Raw genomic sequence first — 15,904 nt, 5'->3', positions numbered from 1 at the left:
ATTTGTGCGAGGCCCTGGGGTGACGCACCATCTCATGCTCCCAAGAATAATGAAATTGCTCAAGGTAAAAATCTGCTTCCTGACCAAGGAGGCATTCCTTTTTGTATCTAGTCATGCTGTATGCCCATTTTGGAGCATCCTTGAATTATCTCTTGCCCTCTTGGGACCTCAGCTTTTTATCTGCATTAGAGAACAGGCTTTCACAGGATCAGACGATCGGAGATGGGACCAGGAGGAGGAAGACATGTTTGCTGTATTCGAGGCCTTTGCTCTGTGAGACCACTTGCTTGCACTGTTCTGTCTCGTTCCATACCCTTCTGTGTTCCTGTTCTTGTCTCTGCCTGTTTTGCCACCAGCTCTGCCTCTTCTTCTTCTTTTGTTTTGTTTTGTTTTGAGACAGAGCCTCTACCCCTGTCGCTCTGGGTAGAGTGCTGTGGCATCATAGCTCACAGCAACTTCCAACTCCTGGGCTCAAGCGATTCTCCTGCCTCAGCCTCCCAAGTAGCTGGAACTACAGGCACCTGCCACAATGCCTGGCTATTTTTTGGTTGCAGCCATCATTGTTGTTTGGTGGGCCCAGGCTGGATTCGAACCCGCCAGCTCAGGCATATGTGGCTGGTGCCTTAGCTGCTTGAGCCACAGGCGCTGAGCCCTTTTTTTTTTTTCAGAGACAGTCTCACTTTGTTGCCCTCGGTAGAGTGCTGTGGCCTTACAGCTCACAGCAACCTCCAGCTCCTGGGCTTAGGCGATTCTCTTGCCTCAGCCTCCTGAGTAGCTGGGACTACAGGCGCCCGCCACAAAGCCGGGCTATTTTTTGTTGCAGTTTGGCCAGGGCTGGGTTCGAACCACCCACCCTCAGCATACGGGGCTGGCGCCCTACTCACTAAGCCACCAGTGCTGCCCAGCTCTTCCTCTTCTATCACCATCTCTGCCTGTTCCTGTCCCTGTCTAGCACTATCATCATCAACGCTCCATCTCCTTTTCAACTTGGCCCCTATCCCCAGAAGGACCCCACCCCTGGCCTTTGAGCCTTGCTCTGTCTCTCACCTGCTCAGCCTCATGGGTTCTCTGCGATCAGAAATAACACCCTTCCCAGCCCCAGTGCACACACACCCTGAAATTCTAGCAGCCCCAATTCGCTGCAACCCAGACCCAGCAAGCTGGCTTGCAGAATTGTTGTAGGTAGGCAAAGGCTGGGTCTTGCCTTTGTCAGGTCTTGCAGGGCCAGGTCCCCAGCCCTGCCTGCTCGCCCCCCACTTCCTATTTGTGGCCACTTTAAATGTCGCTCTTTCCTGTCATCTCTCAGTCCCATGGAACCTCAGCCACAGGCAGCTGCTGCCTGCCTGCCCACTCTCCTTCCTTCTCCAGCGGAGGACTGCTGCAGAGCCAGGGAGAGCCCCGGAGAGCCCCACAGCAAGCAGCCCTCAGGGGGCCAGGGTATTTATTTTGAGATCTGAGCCTGGGTTAGCAGGAGTCAGGACAGAGGAAAGGAAGAAGGGTTTGCAGGGCTGAGACCCTGGGGTGCAGGTTTTATGGTCTGAGGGCATTGGGGTTAAAGAGAGAGGGAAGAGGCTGATGGGACAGGGAAGGGGTCTTGGGGCATTTGCTAGGCTGAGGTGATCCCTGTGCTATGTGGCCCCAAGTAAAGGATGGCAGAGAAGCACAGGTGCTAAGTAAGCAGATAGCTGAGCCCTCAAGGCATCCTGCTGTCAGACCATTCAGGGAACCTGGGGACTCTTGGCTCACTCTCCCAGGCTTTATCCATGGCAAAGGCATGGTGGCCCAGTATGGGTGACAGGAGGTGTCCTCTGGCTGAGCTGGGGTGCGGGACTCCCCTTGGTGGGGAGCCTTTGGTTGGTAGAGGAATTGATATCTCAGCATGGCGGGGGTGGGGTGGGGTGTCTTAGTTCTTGGTGACCCTGAGGAATCTGGAATGTTCTCTCAGATCTTTGAGCTCACTTGACAATAACCTCCACGAGAACCTTCTCTTTCCTCTCAGTACAACTTTGCTCCTCACCTCTGACTGGCTAGCCTCCATTCAATCTCTTTTCTGCACCTATCAGGAGAGCACCCTTGGCTGCCACATGCCAGCACCAAGAGAGTCCCTACACATCCAGTCCAACCCTCTTATTTTGCAGATAGGGAAACTGAGGCCAGAGGAAGTGAATGGCTTGTGGTCACACAGCGTATTAGTGAGAGAGCTAGTTCTAGAAGCCAGAGTCCTATTTGGAGGACATTCACAGCTTATCTTGGCTCACCTGTCTTCCCATCAGGTAGAGGGGGCATGAAGGGAGAACCAGCTGCTCAGGTGGGTTATTGCCATAAGACCAAGGCCCTTGGGGGAACCAGGGGCTCCCTGTCCTCAAGCCTGGACTTTCAGCTCTGCCAAGGTGACCAGGTAAGGTGGGGTCTCAGCCTTATCGTTCATAGGGAGTCTGCTTATAGTAAGAGGTGATGTTAGGAGTAAGTTGGGGAATGTCAAAAGGGGACCTGATGTCTATCCTCCCTAGGCCTGAGCACCTCCTGGCCCAGGCACATAATGGGGAAATTGGGATGTGCCCTTAAAGGGCCAGGGACCCTCTCCCCATGCCCAGGCTTCCAGACTCTCCTGGGGGAGGAATGGCCCCAGGAGGCCATGACCATGGCCTTGGGTTCAGTGGGGTGGGGGAGCTCAGGGCCACCCTGTGGGGTTAATAGTCTTTGATGGGGATTTGCTCCAGGTTCACCTTGGCTCCATTCAAAACACAGTGCCTGAGAGGGCCAGGCGCGATGGCTCACATGCCTATAATCCTAGCACTCTGGGAGGCCAAGACAGGTGGATTGCTTGAGCTCAGGAGTTTGAGATCAGCCTGAGCCAGAATGAGACCTCGGTCTCTAAAAAATAGAGGAGCATTGTGGCGGGCGCCTGTAGTCTCAGCTACTTGGGAGGCTGAGGCAAGAGAAGGGAGACTGAGGCAAGAGGATTGCTTGAGCCCAAGAATTTGAGGTTGCTGTGAGTTATGACACCAGGGCAATCTACCCAGGGTTACAAAGTGAGATTCTGTCTCCAAACAAACAAACAAACCACAGTGGGTGGTCTGATATACACTGGGGGCCCAGTCAGGGTGATCAGGGGCAGGGGTGGGGAGTGAGAACAGGGCTAGATAGGGTTCCAGGGAGTAGGGGAGGGCAATCCTGTGGAGTGTGAGAAAATCCTTGAGGAAAGAAATCTTTGCATAAGGGAAGGGGAAGCAATTTGAGTGACAGATATGGGAAGTTGGGATGCCTTAGTTTCTTCTCCCCTTTGAAAACATTAGGGATGGTGACATCCAAGGGAACTATGGAGTCCCAACCACCAGCCCCCAAGCCCCTTGCCTCTTGCCCTCCAGGTCTTTTCAGCCTACAGACCACCTCCAGACACAGTGGATGCTCATGACGGCCCATCCTATGCCAGCTGGCTTACCCCTTTGCCACTGACACCAGTCAGATCTTCCCTGCTGGCCTGCCCCCAGGGCCTGGACCTGTACCTGTACACCCTACAGCCGGCATCTCTGGGCACAGTCCCACAGGGTCTCAGAGAGGACGCTTTGAGCACAAGTAAGCCCAGGGCATAGTGCTGCACCTGCATCTTAGTGGAGGCTGGTGGTGGGGGTGCTGCTAGGTTTGGAGACGGGAGGGGACATAGGGTCACTAGTGAGGACATAGTGTCACTAATGAGGACAGAGCATCAGGCATACTTTATTTCCACATTTTGGTCTTGGAGTTCTGGCTTGAGGGTACCAATGGCCGTTCAGGCAATGATACCTGAGCCACAGGTGGTGGGCAGTGGCTTTTCCAGGCACGTGTCTGGGAGCTGGAGTAGGCACAGCCTACTTTGTCTGCCTCGGATGTCTGTGCTAATGGGATCTTAAGGGAAGAACACTGGACTGGGAGTCAGGGAATTGGGATTGGAGTCCTGGTTGAAAGTCTGTGCTTTCTAGTTCAAGGACCTTGGGCCCATCACTGAGGCCAAGTTTCTTCACCCATAGAACATAGGTACTCATCCGTACCTGTGTTCTAGGTTTGTTGTGTTACAATACACCATTTTCTTAAGCAACTATGACCTCCAGGAGGGCAAGCATTATCCTGCTGGGTCCTTTATTTCTGGGGCCCCAGCACAGAGCCCAGAGTAAAACAACTCAGTAAAACAACTCAGTATAACAACTGAGTGAATAAATGAGGATCCAAGCAGAATCTACTTTTTTGTTACTTTTGAGACAGAGTTTCACTATGTCACCCTAGGTAGAGTGCTGTCGTGTCACAGCTCACAGCAACCTCCAACTCTTGGGCTCTCACCATTCTCTTGCCTCAGCCTCCCAAGTAGCTGGGACTCCAGGCACCTGCCACAATGTCTGGCTATTTTTTGGTTGTAGTTGTTATTGTTGTTAGGCAGGCCCAGGCTGGATTTGAACCCACCAGCTCCAGTGTGTGTGGCTGGCACCCAAGCCTCTGAGCTACACAAGCGTCGAGCCCAGAATCTACTTTTTAATACTTTTTTCTTTTTGATATTTTACTTGTTATTGCTCTTAACTTTACCTCCCCTGGCCATTGTATCCAGTTTCCCTTGCTAGCGCTCCTACCTCCTAAATTTCTTTCTTTCTTTTTTTTTTTTTATTGTTGGGGATTCATTGAGGGTACAATAAGCCAGGTTACACTGATTGCAATTGTTAGGTAAAGTCCCTCTGGCAATCATGTCTTGCAAAGGTATGGTTTGTGTAGCTTTCTTTTTTTTTTTGTAGAGACAGAGTCTCACTTTATGGCCCTCCGTAGAGTGCCGTGGCCTCACACAGCTCACAGCAACCTCCAACTCCTGGGCTTAAGCGATTCTCTTGCCTCAGCCTCCCGAGTAGCTGGGACTACAGGCGCCCGCCACAACGCCCGGCTATTTTTGGTTGCAGTTCAGCCGGGGCGGGGTTTGAACCCACCACCCTTGGTATATGGGGCCGGTGCCTTGCCTTACGGACTGAGCCACAGGCGCCGCCCCTAAATTTCTTTTTCTTCTTCCTTCTTCCTCCTCCTCCTCCCCCTCCTCTTCGTCTTCTTGTTTTATTTCAGGTTAATGTGAGGATACAAACAACCAGGTCACAATGTTTGCCTCCAAAATATTTTCATGCCTCAGAACTCAATCCAGAGCCCTCTCATCTTCTGTCCCCTCCCCTCCCCTCTTCTCATTTTCTCTTCCCTCCTTCTCTTCTCCCCTCTCTTCCTTTTTTCCTCTTCTCTTCCTCTATTCTTTTCTTCTAGAACTTCCTGCCATAATGCAAATGTTCTATAACTGTGCTGTCAAATACTATACCTATTGAGTACTTTAAATGTCGCTAGTTCAACTGATCTTAATTTTTCATTCTTTCTTTTTTTCTTTGGAGAAAAAAAGTCCCTCTGATTGCCAGAGGGACTTTACCTAACTTTACCTTTTTTTCTTTGGAGAAAAAAAGAGACAGAGTCTCCCTTGGTAGAGTGCTGTGACATCACAGCTCACAGCTACCCTAGACTCTTGGGCTTAAGCGATTCTCTTGCTTCAGCCTCCCTAGTAGCTGGGACTATAGGTGCCCACTACAATGCCCAGTTATTTAATTTTTCTTTTTAAGGGATAGAATCTTGCTCCATCTGTTGTCTGGATAGACAGAGCTTGCAGTGGTGCAAATCATAGGTCACTGCAGCCTCAAATTTCTGGACTCAAGCAATTTTCCTTCCTCAGCTTTCCAAGTAGCTAGAAGCATACAGCCATGCCTGGCTAATTTTTTAAATATTTTGTAGAGATGGGGTCTCACTCTTGCTCAGGCTGGTCTCAAACTCTGGGGCTCAAGTAATCCTCAGACTGCTAGGATTACAGACGTGAGCCACTATGCTCAATCTTGATTTTTTATCATACTTATTTTAATTAATATAAATGTGGTCACACATCCAATGGCTGCCATTTTGGACACAGCAGATCTAGCATCACCCTCATGTGATCTCATCTGGGCCAATGACACCCACATTTATGTCTCTATCTCAGATATCGCCTTTAAACTCCAACCCAGTTCATCCATCTCCTACTTGACTTACTCATTTGGATGTCTAATAGGCTTCTTGAATGGTTTTCTTCCCCTGAAAAAAAAATTTTTTTTTTTTTTTGAGACAGAGTCTCACTATGTCGCCCTTGGTAGAGTGCCGTGGTCACAGCTTACAGCAACCTCAAACTCTTGGGCTTAAGTGATTCTCTTGCCTCAGCCTCCCAAGTAGCTGGGACTACAGGTGCCAGCCACAACGCCTGGGTATTTTTTTTGGTTGCAGTAGTCATTGTTGTTCATCAGGCCCTGGCTGGGCTCAAACCTGCCACCTTCTGTGTATGTGGCCAGCACCCTACTCACCTCCCCCTGAAATTCTTTAGCATGACAGGAATGTTAGCAGCTTTTATTGGCAAATGCCATTGCAGACCAGGAAGCCCAAGGTGGGGGACGATGGCTGGAGCTTTCTCAGCCCCAAACTAGGCAGGTTTGATAGGGCAAGGGCTTTACCCCAGGTTGTGGGGTCCTGACCTTCTTCCTTTTCCTTCTCAGAGCACCAGCCATCAGAGCTGCACACCAACTCCACCGATGATGAAAAACTCGTAGCCAAGTACCCACCAAGCAGGGATGAGATAGGAAGGCAGCCTGAAAGAGCTGGCAAGGGTGCCCCCTGCCCAGCCTTCTCTCCCCATGACAGCTCTTCACCACCACCCTGGCAGAACAGAAAGAGCCCCAGCCCTTTGGCTTTCCGTCCTCTCTCCCCTCCTGCCCCCATCTCCAAGGAGCTTCCATTCCACTTCTACCCTGGGTACCCACTTCTCCTGCCTCCACACTACCTGTTCACCTACGGGGCCCTACCTTCTCTTCAACGTTCCCACCTCTTCATGCTGCCCCAAGACACCTCCTTCCCCACCATGACTGTGCCTAGCTTGCTGATGACAGTCAATGAGCCTGGGCACCACAGCACCCAGAAAGACACCCTGCTTCCCTACCCAGGGACCTGCCAAGCTTCTGGCCAAACCCTACCCTCTCAGGCCCAGAATCCAGGCCCTAGAGCTGCTCTAACCTACTCCCCAGGGCTGGAGTGCGCTGATGTGGCTGCCCCAGCAAAGCTAGCCCCACAGGGTTCCCAGACTGGCAGAGCAGCCCTGCCTTACCCACTGCAGAAAGAAAACGGCAAAATCCTGTACAAGTGCAACGTGTGCAGTAAGACCTTTGGGCAGCTCTCCAATCTCAAGGTACCTGCCCCCAGGGCTCTGCTGCTCCCCTCAGCCTCCTTCAGTGACTTCCCCACCCCCCAGCTTCTATAAGCAAGGAATTCACAGTTGGAAGGACCCCTGGGCAGCCTGGTTCATTTGGGTGGCCATCAAAGATGGCCATCAAAGTCTCATTACCCTGGAAGACTGTCTATGAGATCATCTAAGTTAAAATGGGGAAACTGAGACTCCTAATGGGCATTTGCCCAAGGTTACTTGATTTAACTATGGTATTCGTTTTTTTTTTCTTTTCTTTTTTTTTTTTTTGAGACAGAGTCTCACTATGTCGCCCTTGGTAGAGTGCTATGGCATCACAGCTTGCAGCAACCTCAAACTCTTAGGCTTAAGAAATTCTCTTGCCTCAGCCTCCCAAGTAGCTGGGACTACAGGTGCCTGCCACAACACCCAGCTATTTTTTTGTTGCAGTTGTCATTGTTTAGGAGGCCTAGACTGGGGTCGAACCCACCAGCCTTGGTGTATGTGGCTGATGCTGTAACCACTGTGCTACGGGCACCGAGTATTAGGTTTTGATTTAACCTCTAGTACAAAGTTCTTTCCAGGACAACTATTTTTTTGGATTTCCAGTAAAAACTCTTCTTTCTTTCTGTCTTTCTTTTATTTACTTACTTATTTATTTTTAGAGTCTCACTTTGTCACCCTCAGTAGAGTGCTGTGTCGTCATAGTTCACAGCAACCCCAAACTCTTGGGCTCAAGCAGTCCTCTTGCCTCAGCCTCCCAAGTCACTGGGACTACAAGTGCCTTCTTTATGCCCAACTATTTTTAGAGATGGGATTTCCCTCTAGCTCAGGCTGGTTTCCAACACTTGAGCTCAGGCAATCCACCCTCCTCAGCCTTCCAGAGTGTTAGGATTTTTTTTTTTTTTTTTGTAGAGACAGAGTTTCACTTTATCGCCCTCGGTAGAGTGCTGTGGCATCTCAGCTCACAGCAACCTCCAACTCCTGGGCTTAGGCGATTCTCTTGCCTCAGCCTCCTGAGTAGCTGGGACTACAGACACCTGCCACAATGCCCAGCTATTTTTTTGTTGCGGTTTGGTCCGGGCCGGGTTTGAACCCACCACCCTCGGTATATGGGGCCGGTGCCCTACCCATTGAGCCACAGGCACCGCCCAAGATTATTTTTTTAATGGTCAGATGGGAGAATGGGTAACTTTTGGTGAGTGGAAGTCAGCACTGGTGTTGTTAGCCTCATCATGGCATCTCCCAGCAGGGGGCGTCCACGGGCACATCTCTGTGTGTTAGCAAGGACCGGAAATTATGCACAAGTTGGCTCGCGCTGAGGTTAAGGAAATGCTGTGGTTATAGGGCAACAGCCCTACTGTGTCCAGTGGGGAAAGAGTTCTTAAACTTTAATAAGTCTCAAACCACCTAGAGATCTAGTAAACATGCCTGTTTCCTAGGCCCAGCTCCAGAGTTTTTGGTTCAGCAGGTCTAGGGTGGGGCCTGAGAATCTGCATTTTTAACATGCTCCCAAGGTTTGATACCAATGCTGCTGCTCTGCGGACCACTCTTTGAATAGCACTGCTCCAGGGTATACCAGGGATGCCCCTTATCAGGCCTTCAGACACTGCCATCTGCTGCAGGACAGCAGAAAGAGTAGTAGTAGCCTGGGGGGTGATAGAGAGGCAGGGCATTGAAAGGCCTGGTTGCCAACAAGAGGATGTGAGCAGATATTCAGAGAGGACCCCAGGCCCTGCAGGGGGCTCTGGGCAGTTGGCAGTGTTTCACTTACACCTGGCTTAGGTCCACCTGCGTGTGCACAGTGGGGAGCGTCCATTCCAGTGTACACTGTGCCAGAAGAGATTCACCCAGCTTGCCCACCTACAGAAGCACCACTTGGTGCACACTGGAGAGCGGCCCCACGAGTGCCCGGTGAGAGCCTCCCCATGCCCCTCCCTTCCCCTCCCCTAGAGGTTGACACCTACAGCTTCTATTTCCCAGTCCTCCTGAGCAAATGGAGATAGGAAAGAGGAAACCGGAAGGGAGGGAGTCCAGTATGTGTGAAAATGATTCCTCTCAGCCTTGAATGAGTGGTGTTGGAAGTCACTCCCAGGGCCCGGAGGAGAAACAGAGACATATGTTTGGGGGGATTAATAAAGTTGGTGGTCCTAGAGAAGGGATACCCATTTACCTACCTCCCAGGGTTGTTGGAGAAGTTAGTGCTGCGGTGTATGCAAAGTATCAGAGTAGGAAAACCATTAGATCAATGTTAGCTCCCTCCTTCTGTGAGCCTGACCATGTCCCTTGGGAAGTTAGAAGGGCAGGAATTCTTTCTCAGGCTTTTACAGGGACAGAAATGAAAGCAGTGTAGGGGCTATGAGTCTGGGCTACAGAGTCAGGCTGCCTGTGTTCAAATCCTAGCTCTGCCTCTAACTTGCTGTGTGACCTTTGCCTAGTGACTTCGCTCCTCTGAGCCTCTGCTTTCTCACTATAATAGAGGAGTTGTACTAGGACATGAAACCAATTCCTGGCATATGGCAGCCCCCAGTAAACGTTCATTATATCCACTGAAGCTGCAGCCTCACACATAGGGGTTCTGTGTGATTATCTCATTCCGTCCCCCATGTGTATGACGCTAGGTATTAATAATCATATGTTACCAATGAGGAGAAGAAGACTCGAGATAAGTTACTTATCCAAACTCACACAGGGAGCAGAAGGACACTAACCCCAGTCAGCCTAGCTCTGATGTGTGGTCACTGTGGGTCGCAGGGAAAAATCATCAGGAAGAGCTTCTGGGCCTGCATGGACAGGGAGGTGGTTTTGTTGGGGGGTAGTTCTCAAATGGGGAGGGGATGCCAAATTACTGACCCCCACTCAGGGCAGAGCTGATGACAGTGCCCATTCCCATTAGACATGCCACAAGCGCTTCAGCAGCTCCAGCAACCTCAAGACCCACCTGCGCCTACACTTGGAGGCCCAGCCCTTCCAGTGCAGCATCTGCCTGAGTCGCTTCACCCAGCACGTCCACCTGAAGATGCACCATCGGCTGCACGCCCCAAGGTCCCAGGGCCTGGCTCATGCCCACCTTTCCCTGGCCTCTCTGGCCTACCCTGCCCCATGCAACCAGGGAGTACTAGATCTTGTAGTGGTGCCATCAGAGAAACAGATGGCCTGGGATATGGACAAGGTCAAGGTGTCCTTGACATCCGGGGTAAATCAAGAGTAGCCGGCCTGAATGTGGTGTCAAGACTGCCCAGGGGAAGAAGCTGGGGCAGAATAATTAAAGGGTTTTCTCTCTAATGAGGTTGGGCCTCCTGAGCTTCAGCAGTAGAGGGGGAAGCCACCATGTATTTACCATACATCACACTCCACATGGGAGCAGGTCGGGGACACAACTGGGAAGAGCCTGGGATACCTGTGCATATGGGGTGGGGGCCTGCAGCTATGTACCTCAGGATGAGTGTGGGATGCACGCCCTGTCTGAGCCCCATCTGGAACAAGGCCCTCCATTGCAACTCACCTTTGGACAGTCCAGACCTCCAAGACTTAGCAGACTGTGCTGCCCAGTCTGGGCACGCTGCCCTGTTTCTGAACATCTTTTCCAACACCTGTCCAGAGGTATCTCTGCTATCTCTGCTGCCTCCCATCACCTTCTGGTCTCCAGATTCCTTCATGGCCATAGTGCTCCCTCAGCCATATTCCCTACATGGACAGGTGGGCTGCTCCTCTCCATGGGAGTAGTAAGGAAGGAGACACGAGATATCAGTGTCCACTCATGACCCAGCTGCATGAAATCATGTGTGCCAGGACCAGTCACCACAGAGGGCAAAGTGCTAATGGGGTGCCAAATTCAGGGAAAGGGCTATAGGCAGAGGAGAACTGGCAAAGAACCTGAAGAGTGGGGACCCTTCTGATGGCCCTTCTCCCTGAAGCGCCAGAGGACCCCCTCAAATGTGCAAGGTGTTCCCCATTCCCACTCCTGAGTCAGAGACAGCGTCAAGTGGAAAAGGGTACTGCCTGGCAAGCAGGAGGTCCAAGTTATGATCACAGTAAATGATAGCTATTGTTAAACAGTAATTTTCAGAGGGGTTCTCTGGCAGACTTCCAGCAGGAGCACCAATACCCTCGCAGGTTTCACAGTCGCTTCCCCACCGCGGTGCTAAACGAGATTCCTGTTCTGCGTCGTAGCTGTCTCAAAGGGAACCCAGCATGGCAGGGCAAGGGCAGAGTAGGAGCAGGACCCACCTGTTCCAAGCCCATCTCAGTAACACATTGGGCCCCACCTGGGACACCGACCTCTCGCGTTAAGCCCCACCCACTCGCGAGTCCACGCCCCTTTCCAGTCCCTGGCTTTGCCCCTATGTTCTAGCCCCATCTGCCGCTAGGAGGCGCCCCTTACTCAGCCCCGCCTCCCGGCCCCTGCTCACCCCAGGCCCCTCTTTCCCAAACCCAGGTCCTGCGTGTCCAGCTCAAGGGCTTGCATCCCCCCCGGTGGGTCCCTGGCGCCTCTTGCCTGAAAAAGCGCGGATGGGGCCGGAGTGCAGGGGACAGAGGCAGTGGCTCAGGCGGAGGGCCTGGGTTGCGGTCCGGGGCGGGTCCAGTGCCCTCCAGAGCGCGCGCTCTGTCCCAGGGCAGAAGCAGCAGCTGGTTCGGATTCCCGCCCGCGCGCTGCGGGTGGGGCGGCTGTTTGTTCAGTGGGGCCGCCTGAGGAGGCGCTTCTCCGCAAATGCAGTGGATCCGGGTGGCCCCTGTTGTCAGGTGCCCAGACGGCTCAAGAACCGGACTTTGACATGGCCGAGCGGCGCAGGGGTCTGGGGGCACGCCTGGTCCGCCTCTTGGCGGGACTTGGGGTCCGGAGGGAGCGCAGGGGGAAGGAGACCTTGGAGGAGGCCACATCCGGGGATAGGTGAGGGGAGATGGAGAAAGGCCGGGTGGGCGCCTTAGGGTGTGTGTGCACACGCGAGCTAGAGCGTAATGATTGATCAAGTGTGTTTGGGTATCCTTAAGCATAAGAATATGTGTCAGTGTGCCACGATTCTGAATGTGGAACGATTCTGAATGTGGAACGATCCCTTGTGCTTTTTTTTATAACTTTAAAACAACATTTACAATTTCCTAAGTCAAAAAGGTGGCCTACGTTCAATGATTTCCTCTCCAGACGAAGTTTAAAAGGCAAAGGTAGTACTTCCTCACCTGCGGACTTTGATTCTCACATCACAGGCCAATGTCTTCATGGCCCTTTGTCATGAGCATGAAAGGTTCCAGAGTTGTCTTAGACTGTACCCCATTTGCCCTTGGATGCCTGGGAGAGGTTTTCCCCATCATCCCTTCACCTGGAGATAGCTCTAGATTATATTAACGAGCCTTTATTTGCCACTTGCTGCATGCTTTACCTAGATTATTTCGTGTAATCCTTGCAGTAGCCCTATGAAGCAGGTATTTGTGTGATTCAGATACGGAAATGGAGGTTCAGAGAGGTGAGGTCACCTCCCCAAAGTCACACAACTGGGAAGTCTGCTTAGGCAGTCTGACTCCAGAGCCCAATTCCTGAAGCTCTGTTGCCTTCAGAGACTGCCAGACTGCATGCAAGCCAGCTGGCCTGCCTCCTAACCCTACCTGCAGTTTGATCTTGAGCAAATTGCTTTGCCTCTCCAAGCCCGTAGCCCATGTAGGAATAGAATGCGGATGGCTGAGTGGAAAGGCTGGCTGGGAGGGTGATAGTGAAAATCCAAGAGAACTCTAATAGCTCACAAGCCCTGTAGGAAGAGCATGGGGGGTACTCTCAGGCACGAGTGTTTGTGTGTCTGTGCAGTTACCAGGCAGTTGTTCTGATTGTATGGTGGCCCCGCCATCTTTGGCTCTCCAGGAAGGGTAGGGGTGTGGTGGGGATAGAATGAGGGGAGACATTTGTACTGCTCTCTCACCCTGAAGAGACGGGAGGGGAGAGCCTAGTCACCCTATGCCTGGAAGCCCGAGTGCCCTGCGGTGCCCACACCCTGCCAGTGCCCTGCCCACCCCTGCCTGGAGGGCACGCCCTCTCCCTTTACCCTGTCTGGCAGAAACCTGCCCTATAGGCCCAGGCAGCACTAGGAGAGAAGGAGGTGGGGTTGGGGGGGAGTGAGTCATGGGTGGGGAGGGCAGAGGAGGGATTGTGCAGGCTGCTGGCAGGGCCAGCGTGATGACACATGCCATGCATGCACTTGCACTTAGTTCTCAGTACTGAGGTACAGGCCTGTGATGGTAGGGTAGGGGCTGCAAGGGCATGGAAAAGGAGCCAAGGCAGGTCCTCATCTTTCCCCCATTATTACTGGGACGTCCAGCCAACCTTTGGAGTGAAGTCCTAACTCCAGGAGTTGTAACTCCAAGGCTCATTAGCTGTATGACTGTAAGCAAATCACTTTGACTCTCTGGACCTCAGTTTCTTTATCTGAAAAATGGGGGCACTAAGTGATCCACCTTCTAGGATTGTTGTGTGGCTTAAAGGAGATCATTAGGTACAATACTTAGCGGTAAGTCTGGCACATGGAGGACCTCAGCAAGTGGCAAGTTTCTGAATCATCAGAGCACTATCTGCTCCCTGTATTCTAGCTCAGATACAGAGCCAGTCCCTACTTTTGATCCAAGCCCATTCTTTCTTTGGCTCTGGGGATGAAGGGATCAGCTGAGGGAGGTAGCAGAGAGGAGGCTGACACATAGACTTTTCATGGAAATGTTTTAGGAGCCCATCCTGTTGGACTATGGGCCCTGAAAGAAGGTCAGGGAGAGGGCTTTCTGAGTCCAGTCTCAGGGTGATGGTGTTGGGACAGGAGAAAGCTACTTCATTCTCTTCCCCCTGTGCTTCTTTCCCAGGCCTTGGGATGGCCAGAGCTGCCCTGACCTGGCCTGGGGCCAGGGCAGCACCAGCAATGTCAGCCTCAAGGTAGGAGAGAAGCCAAGGGGAGTGGGGTGGGGCTAGGGGAACAGAAGCTCTGGGAGGGCTGGGTAGGCCCTTAGAACCCTGACTTACAAGTCAGACAGGTGGAGTTCCAGTCATCCCTCTGCTGCTGATCCACTATGTGACCCCAGGCGGATCACTCCCCACTTCTGAACTTCAGCGTCCCCATCTACAAAGTGGAGACAATAATGCCTCTCTCTCAGGGCTATTGTGAGAAATAAAGTAATGGATGTGGAAGATCAAGCATGGCTGGGGCATGGACGCTCAGGAAGCGTGACTTCCTAGTGCTGGAGTTCTTGGGGAAGGCATATAGAGACAAGAGCCTGTTCCCAGGACCCCCTTCTCTCTGCCCTGTTCTTGGACCTGACCTTCTCCCATCTTTGGCTCCTGTCCCCCACTTCCTGGCATGGCCCTCCGGGGGTGATGCTGGGCCAGTGGCTAACCTTTTGGCCACAGTTACCCCATTTGAAGTGGTAGAGATTGGAACCATGAATTGGACCATGATATGGTGTTCTCCCCTTAGAGGAGCAGAGCCGCCTCCTCTGGAAGTGGCTCAAGCAGTCATGTGTCTCTTTTTGGTCCTGAATACCATTAGTAATCACTAGATTTTAATTGACTGCTTGTTATGTGTTGGGCACGCTGCATGGTTTATCTGGTACAATCTGCACCGCACTCCCAGAAGGCAGGTACTGTTAATATCACACCCGCTTTCCACATAGAGAAACTGAGGTGCCAGTGGGATTGCAGCTGGACAGTAGCAGAGCTGGGATTCAAGGCCCAGTTGCCGGGGTCCAGCTCCCCCCACATTGATCGCTGTGCTCTTCTGTCTCTTGAGGTGTTCAGTCCTGGGGAATGAGAGGCTGCACCTGTTTTATAAATGAGTAAATTAAAGCTGTGGGATCAAGGACTCCTTGCTAGGAGGAATTCTGACCCCAAATCAGGCTCCTTGGGTGCTATGGACACAGACTATCCCTTAAAACTGGTAATTTGAGGGGCAGTGTCCATATGAATCTGGATTCTGAGCTGTCATCACCACAGCCAGGCTGAACCCCCAACAGAAGGCAGCAGACAGAGGTCAGGTGTTATCCCACTTTCAAGGGAGTGCTCTGCCCTGGCTCTCTCATGTCCCAGGCACACCTCTCTGGTAGCCTGGAGTGGGCAGAGGCACTTGAGGCAGGCATGCCCACATAATCCCTAATCCCCTGTTCAGCTTCGCTGTGCCAAGTAGGGTAGCCTGGATGCCTGGAGGGTGGGGGAGATGTCACCATGTCCCTGCCCCTCTTGATGCTTGTTCTTACTTCCCCCAGGCCCCAGCCCACAGCCACTCCGAATGGGACCTCCACATAGGCAGCCATGATGGTTTCTGGATTTGGAAACAACAGCACATCTCAGGGGGACCTGCTCGGTCCCTGGGACGCCTACAGAGGCCAGCTGTGGGCAGTGCCTCTGATCTGGCCAGCCATGCCTCCAAGGAGCCTGAGAGCCTGGCACTGGCTGTGGCTTCAGCAGAGCTTGCTGGTACCAGGCAGCCCTCACCACACCCAGGACTTGCTGCTGGACACTGGGGACAGAGATCCCCAGGCTGTGCCCGTCAGCAACCCCCCTTCACAGTCCTAGAGGTCCCTCTGAGGCCTGAGCCACCCAGCAACCTGGAAGACGCACCCCTGCTGCCCCACCCTGCCTCCCTTCCTGAGACAGAGGGGGCAAAGGGCAAGCCTGACACCCCAGGACCAGCCCCACCAGAG

The 15,904-nt window shown here is 52.5% G+C and overlaps 1 protein-coding gene across 1 annotated transcript; it reads left to right on the top strand.

The window, feature by feature from the left end:
* The first annotated feature begins 1,333 nt into the window (after nt 1-1,333).
* On the top strand, nt 1,334-15,874 carry ZNF683 (zinc finger protein 683). Its single transcript, XM_053577107.1, has 8 exons — nt 1,334-1,437; nt 2,274-2,398; nt 3,369-3,576; nt 6,561-7,246; nt 9,026-9,154; nt 10,137-12,131; nt 14,075-14,144; nt 15,467-15,874. Exons 2-6 carry the CDS (start codon nt 2,285-2,287, stop codon nt 10,449-10,451), a joined length of 1,452 nt encoding a protein of 483 aa, XP_053433082.1. The 5' UTR covers nt 1,334-1,437; nt 2,274-2,284; the 3' UTR covers nt 10,452-12,131; nt 14,075-14,144; nt 15,467-15,874.
* The last annotated feature ends 30 nt before the right edge of the window (nt 15,875-15,904 follow it).

Source organism: Nycticebus coucang, chromosome 22 (assembly GCF_027406575.1).
Source record: "Nycticebus coucang isolate mNycCou1 chromosome 22, mNycCou1.pri, whole genome shotgun sequence".
Taxonomy (NCBI): Eukaryota; Metazoa; Chordata; class Mammalia; order Primates; family Lorisidae; genus Nycticebus; species Nycticebus coucang.
The sequence above is the reverse complement of the archived record's forward strand: the minus strand, read 5'-3'. Positions and strand labels throughout refer to the sequence as shown.

Excerpts from the sequence above, each read along its gene's own strand:
- ZNF683 (XM_053577107.1), top strand. The coding sequence starts at position 2,285 with ATGAAGGGAGAACCAGCTGCTCAGGTGGGTTATTGCCATAAGACCAAG. Across the intron at positions 2,399-3,368 it reads AGCTCTGCCAAGGTGACCAG|GTCTTTTCAGCCTACAGACC; the intron begins GTAAGGTGGGGT and ends CTTGCCCTCCAG. Across the intron at positions 7,247-9,025 it reads GGCAGCTCTCCAATCTCAAG|GTCCACCTGCGTGTGCACAG; the intron begins GTACCTGCCCCC and ends CACCTGGCTTAG.